Raw genomic sequence first — 7,322 nt, forward strand, 5'->3', positions numbered from 1 at the left:
TGTGTGTGTGTGTGTGTGTGTGTGTGTGTGTGTATACATAAACTCTGTAAAAAGTTCTAAGAGTCAAATAGCCATGTTTGAGAACCACTGATATGTGATATGGAATGTTTGGGCCCCAGCTGTACACTTTGCATGTGGGTGGTACAAAGGAATGTTTGTCTTTTTTGTGTAGAGTGTATACAACAGGGAACTTCCACATAGCACTTTTTATGAGGAGGATCAATTTCTCATTTCCTGTAACCCTTGCCATCACCAGAGTTGAGGGGCAGCACAGGGGCTGATGATGAAACTCTGAGTAGAGTATGCAGGGCTTGAGTGTGAAGTCAGAAGTCTTGCTTCCAGGCAGGTATTTGCCACTTAGTGGCTGTATGATCCTGGGCAAGCCATTTTTTTCCCCTTCTAGGCTCAATAAAGCACTGACATTAGAGGTCCTGAATAGAAAAAGAGATAGAGACACCAGTTATCCAGGTAATAAGATATTTGTCAAACTGGGTATAGTGTCCCAGAGTGATAGCCATGTGCATGAAAATCTACCATCAGGCAAAATGTTAAGATCCGTAGGTATATCCTAATCTATATGGGAGAATTTATTCATTCATTTTTTCGTTCATTCAATTCATGTTTTCTGAGCATCTGCTATGAGTCTGGTGTTAGGATACATCAGTGAACAAGACCACACTGGCCTTTAAGGCATTCTATGTGTAGCCAAGGAAACGAATTGGAAAGTCAACTGTAAGAGCTTCAATAAAGGCATTCACAGAAGAACAGAAAATGTTGCCTGTTTCCAATGTGGCCCTAATGAAAGTTATTTGGTTGTCATTTGCAGATTGGCAAAATCGACACTGGTTCTCATTCCTTTATTGGGTGTTCACGAGATTCTCTTCTCTTTCATCACTGATGATCAAGTTCAAGGATTTTCAAAACTTATACGACTCTTCATTCAGTTGACTCTGAGCTCCTTCCATGTAAGTAGGCATCTGAACCAGGACACATTGGCTTTGGAGAAAACAAAATGCCCTTAATCCAAACAGGCTCAAAATTGAGAAAACCCACAGATGGAAATGGAATCACAGACTTTATCAGTGAGGGCTTTTGGTATTAGAAGGGTGTGTAGACTGAAGTGTTGCCTTGAACCTGCCAACGTGATGTGATGACTAAGGAGGGAAAAGTGGTCTGTTTCCTAGCTTGTAATAGTTGATGTGACTCATGATCATATTAACTGTGAATGTCAACATGAAGCCTTTTATTAAGTTCCTATTTTTGCAGGGTTTTCTGCAGAGCATTGTGCAGGCGACATACTCAGAACACAACAAAACTTGGGTAGGGACAAATGAGTTGAGATCAGGAGGCTCTTGAACCTTGACAGATGTGTGGGGGCTGAAACAAGAAACAAGAGGCCAGATGTGGTTAATTTACTGGGGTATTTTGGTTATCTGTCGCTTAAATTGTTATTTATTACTCAGTAGCTTTAAGTGACAATAATTTTAATTATTTCTCATGATTCTGGTATTCAGAAATCCATATAGGACATAGCAAGGATGGCTCACCTCTGTTCCATGTGATGCCTGCTGGGGCTTAAACTTCCAAGATGGCTTCTCCACTCATCTATCTGGTGCCTAAGCTGGAAAGTCTCGAATGGCTGGGTCTGGCTGAAGTGGCTTTATTGGAATCAAATTTCCGGGGCTTCATTTCTCACTGTCAGCTACATTCCTCAGTTCCATATAGTCTTAAGGCCTCTCACTCACTATATGTTCTCTTCCATGGTCTCTCTAGCAAGGTAGCTGAAATTCTTACTTGGCAGTAGTTCAGGGCTCCCAAGAGCTCAAAATCAGGAGCTTCAGTCCTTCTAAATGCCCAGGTCTGGAACTCACACAGTGATACTACTATTGCATTCACTATTTAAAGCAAGTCACAGACCCAGCCTGGATTGAAATGGGAGAGACAGCACAAGGGCATGAAAACTGGGAGCCATGGATAGTTAGCAAAGGCCACTAATGCAAAGGACTACCTACCACAGTGTGGACACAGCAAAGGCCTCATACAGTCATAATCTTGAAATTAATACCTTAAAATGCTAGTATAGGGGCAGGATTTCCAGAATGGAGAAAAGAGGAGCTTGGCAAATCCTTTCTGCAAAAAGCAACAAAAAAATTGGACAAAACTGTCAATAACATCTATTTCAGAACCCTGGAAATCAACCAAAGGCATAGAAAAGAGCGAGAAGAGTTTATTCAAGGGTCTGTACTGTTTTGCCTGAGACTGTTCTTGTCCTCCAATCCCTTCTCCATCAGTGAGGAAATTCTAGTGAAAACTAGCAGTTTCACTGCAGAAAGGAGCTGACTTGATATAGGTCAGAGAGCAAGAAAAGACCATAACCCTGAGGTACTGTCACATACAGAAGCGATCTTAGTGGCAAAGGAACAAGGAAAGAAAATGTCACAGACAGAGACTGTGATTCTAGTTGGGTGGAGAGGATCAATATCAGGGTAAGGCAGCAGTAGAAAGAGTCAATGAACTTGGAGATAGGCCAATTGAGATGATCTAGCCTGAGAAACAGAAAAAAAAAAAAAAGAAAAATAATAGAGCTTTAGAGATCTATGGAATATCATAGATATTACAACTACCTCCAAAGGGGTAGAAAAATCATTTGGAGAAATAATGGTTGAAAACTTTCCAAATTTGATGAAAAACATTAATTTACATATTGAGGAAGCTCAATGAGCTCCAGATATGATAAAAAAAATTTCCATCTAGAAACATTACAGTTAAACTGTTGGAAGTCAAATACAAAGAGAAAATCCTTAAAGTAACAAGAGAAAAGTGACTCATTACTTATGAAGACCAATAATACAGCTGACTATGATCAGAAACATTGGAGGCCAGAAAGCAGTGGATGACAATCAGAATGCTGAAAGAAAAAATAATTCGACCAAGGATTCCATAGTCAACAAAATGATGTTTCAAGATTAAGGTGAAATAAATACAAATAAACAAAGACTAAGAGAGTTCATTGTTAGTAAACCTTCCTTAAGAGAAGTGTCAAAGGAAATCCACCAGGCTGGAAGAAAATGACAGCAGTCAATAAGTCAGATCCATATGAAGAAATAAAAAGCACTTTTAGAAAAGGTAAACACATAGGTAAATATGAAAATATAAATATATTTATTCTTTTTAAACTGATTTTAAAGATATAAAATAATTATAATTGCATAAACTAATTATAAACTGTAGTATTGTTATAAGCTGTATTGTATAAATTGTACAGTATTGTTATAAGCTGTATTGTACAGTATTGTTATAAGCTGTATTGTATAAAGAGATAGCTGCCAGCCTACTATTGTTAATAGTAGGCTGGCAGCTATCTCTTCCATAGAGCAAGGATTGGAGGAACGTTTTATATTTCACCAGAATTGTTAGTATTAACATGAAATAGATTGCAATAAGTTAATGTTGTAATCTCTGGAACAAATGTTAAGAAAATATCTCAAAAAATGTAGTCAGAATACCAGCAGAGGAATGAAAATGGTACACTAGAAAATTTCTGTTTATCTGCAAACACTTAAAGTCTCCTTAAATCCTCACATCATCACTGTGAGGGAGAAATTATTATATCATTTTAAAGATGAAGGAACTGAGATTCAAAGAACATACATAAATTAATAAGTGCGAAAGTTGAGATTTGTATGCAGGAGATACTTGCTTGTAACCAGTATGCTATCATGCCCACCAGGTGCCCTGTGAGTGTCAGAACCAGGAGATACAAAGTTCCTTACATCAGAGTCTTAAAGCCCTTGCCACCTACAGGATCAGATGCTGCGATTCTGTGGACAAAGTAGAGACAATGAGCCTACCCACTGCACACACACCAAAGACCAAAGAGACAGAGCCTGAGAATTTGTCTGGGCAGTTGGACTATGGCTCTTTTTTCTTCCTGTTAGAGCTGAATTGTGTGTGGCTTTGAACTGAGACAGAAGACCAATCAGTAACTTTTTTTTCATTGTGAAACCATGTTTAATTTACGTCAGTCTTTTGGAGGATTTCAAAGGCTAAGGCTTAGTAATTTGGCTTTCTTACATTGTTTGATCTTAATCTTCTTCAATAGGTAATCTCAAATTTAAAAAAAAACTGCAGCTGTTATATCACTAGTATTTGGTGGCCCTTTTTTCATGTGAGCCCTAGATCATCTGATCTCATACACCTAAGGCCAGCCAAGGACAAGACACTCATGAGAGCTATTTGGGACAGATTTCTGAGAAGGAATTCTAGCCTATCATACTCCTCTGGCAAGGCAGCATCTCTTGCTGTGTAATAAACTACCCCAAAACTTCATGGCTTAAAGCAGTAACCATGTTATTACCTTTAATGGTTCTACGAACTGAGTTGTCTACATTCAGCGGGACACTGCTTTTGACACATGTAATTTTTGGTTGTGGCTGCAAACACTTGAAGGTATGATTGGGCTGGAACATCCGACATGGATCATTCACATGACTGGACATTGACCCGGGCTGTTTACTGAGCTCAGCTCTCAGTTGGAGAGTCTCATTTCTCCATGTGGATTCTCCATATATCTTGGGCATCTCCCAGTATGGCAGCTAGACTCTCAGAGCATCCCAAGAGGAAATGTTCTAAGAGGGAGAAAGTAGAGACTTACAACCTTCTTGAGGCATAGGATTGGAAAGTCCCAGAATGTCACTTCCACCACATTGTATTGGTAGAAGGAGTCTTAAGGTCATCCCAGATTCAAAGAGAAAATAAAGTCCACCTTTCAATGTGAGGAGAAGCATATGCCTGCAGAGAGAGGTGGAATTGTTGGGGCTATCTCTGGAGACTAGCTACCTTACTGGATCATTTGGTCCTATTGCCAAATTGAGCTCGGCTCACCACCATGCGACATTGAGGAACCAGAGTGGGTCTGCAGACTGAGCCAGAAAACATGCTTAGAAGGCTTGTGCATGGTCAGAAGCCTCCCACCTCTGAATACCCCTGCCTGTTCCCCTCCATCCCACCAGGCGAAGGTGAGAGCATGAGTGGGCAGATGTGTGGGTCCACATTTTGTGGGTCACATCTTAGTGAATCAGGAGAAATCAGCACTGACTCTAACATCTTTCTTTTCTTGCTGCTTTGGAGGGTCCTTCACTCTTCCAAGGGTTTATTGCTTAGCCATTTCTACCAGCCTCCTGCAATCAAGGGATCTTTGGAGAGACTGCCCAGTGGTACCGACATATGTTCTGTGAGACCTCTCCATTCACAGTTGCTTTATCTAGAATGAGAGTTAACCAGATTCTAGGGTATTCCTAAAACAGTGAATCAAGATCCTGAGGGAGTATAAGAAATGTTTGTGATATGAAATCTTAATTTAGCTAACCCATTTATGAGAACTCTAGCATGCTCTCTAAGCCACCCTTCTAATATCATGTGTGTGGAGGCAAATACTACTGCCACTGCTAACAGGCACCTGTGAATCCCCAGTGAGACTGCATGTGTGAAAATGATTAACTGGTGCCATCATGCCCCTGTTTAGGGCTATAGCCTTGGGATAGCTAGGTGCATAAGAGAAGGAACATTTCACACTGTTGGGGAAAATCCAAGCATTTGATTGATATCATAATGACCAGCATGGAGATCTCCGGCTTCCATAAGAAAGAGTGTAAAAATTTTCCTCCAGGGCAACGTTTTTAATTCCTTTTCAATTTCATCATTTTGACCAGTACTAAACCTCTCTTACCAGCAATTGGGGTGAAAGAAATATTATTAAGAGAAATGGGAGAGTCGGCCTGCACTGTGACCTTCACCCTTTAGTTGGAATGTGTTTTTCCTTGTGAGTGCCGGCATTTTATGAGATTTTTCCCATAAACGCTCAAGTACTTGGGTACTGTACACGTATTCAGCCTCAATATATCAGACACACACCACAAGTCCCACAGATCCCCACATCACAGGGAAAGCAATGGCATGGAAATGATCACATATGACTGTTTAACATATCAGGAAGTGTAGAAGTCTGGAAAAACAGTGGAAACAAACATTAACTAAAGCATACTTGATTCCAGACCTCTGGCAATTAAGCAGTAAATCCAAAAAACTTTCCCAGCATCAAGAGATGATCCCTTTATTTAAACTTCCCCAACACAAATACCTTGTAATTGAAATGCCATGTAAAGGTGGCCTATTATTTTCATTGTGACCCTTGTGCTCACAATTTTAAATTACTTGGAAGAGAACAGAATGAAACTATCTCGACATATTTTATAAGTGGTCTGACATTGTACAAGGCAAGACTCTTTTAGTGATAAGTGACAGAAACTCAACTCATTCCTTCATTCACTCACTCAGTTATTCATTCAAAAAAATATTGTTGAGTTCCTATTAAGTGCTAGACATTTGTTTAAGGTGCTGGGCATCTGGCAGTGAAAGGACTAAATAAGGATGCTCATCTTGTCTGGTGAGGGGAGAGGGATAAAGAATAACCAAATTGACAAATAAACAATATAATTCTGGTGCTGTGGAAAATAGAAAATAGAGAGCTGTGATAGTGACTGGCTTGGCCATTTGAAGTTGAGTAGTCAGGAAAGACCTCACTTTTGGGTGATATTCAAGGTAAGGCCTGAGTTTTGAGAAGCCTGTTAGGCAGAGATTTGAGAGAAGAATGGTTCAGGAAACAAAAAGTGTGAAAGGACCTGAGGAAGAAATCAGCTGTGGTAGCCAGTCTCCAATATGGCCCCCAGTGATCACTATCTCCTGGTAATTAAGGCTTTGTGTAGTCCCCTCTTACACTGAGTAAGGTTGACCTATATGACCATTAAAGTAGTGTGAACATGAAGGTATGTGCCTTTTGAGGGCCTTGCTTCCTTGGATTGCCTCCTCTGGGGGAAGCTAGCTGCTTGTCATGAGGACACTCAAGCAACTTCGTGGAGGGAAAAATGAAGCCTCTAACCAGCAACCAGCACCAACTTACAAGGCATGGGAGCCATCCCGAAAGCAAGTAAAGCCTTCAGACAACTGAAGTTCTAATCAACATCTTGAGTGCAGCCTGAATATTGCTCCTGAGCCAGAATACCCAGCTAAGCCCATAGAAAGCATGTGAGATGATACATCTTTATTATTTTGGTCCATGAAGTTATATAGCAAGAGATAACTAATACATGAGGTTGAGATGCTAGAGGAAGCCAGAAGACCTGTGAGGCTGGAATATATAATCGTGGTACAAGATGAAGTCAGTGACACAGAGCCCAGATCTCCTTAGTGCCTTCTGTGGTTAGATTTTATTTAAACCTAAGTTTGATGAGAAACAGTCAGTGTGAAATTATCTATTTTTTTTT

At 40.1% G+C, this 7,322-nt stretch overlaps 1 protein-coding gene across 1 annotated transcript in view; it reads left to right on the forward strand.

Moving 5' to 3' along the window:
- GLP2R (glucagon like peptide 2 receptor) overlaps positions 1–7,322 on the forward strand; it is a 56,023-nt gene that overhangs the window by 46,352 nt on the left and 2,349 nt on the right. Inside the window, exon 12 of the mRNA XM_011359123.1 lies at positions 827–965. Within this exon, the coding sequence (XP_011357425.1) occupies positions 827–965 (139 nt within the window). The remainder of the gene's footprint in view (positions 1–826; positions 966–7,322) is intronic.

The sequence above is a fragment of the Pteropus vampyrus genome, unplaced genomic scaffold, assembly GCF_000151845.1.
Source record: "Pteropus vampyrus isolate Shadow unplaced genomic scaffold, Pvam_2.0 Scaffold44, whole genome shotgun sequence".
In the NCBI taxonomy this organism is placed as follows: domain Eukaryota; kingdom Metazoa; phylum Chordata; class Mammalia; order Chiroptera; family Pteropodidae; genus Pteropus; species Pteropus vampyrus.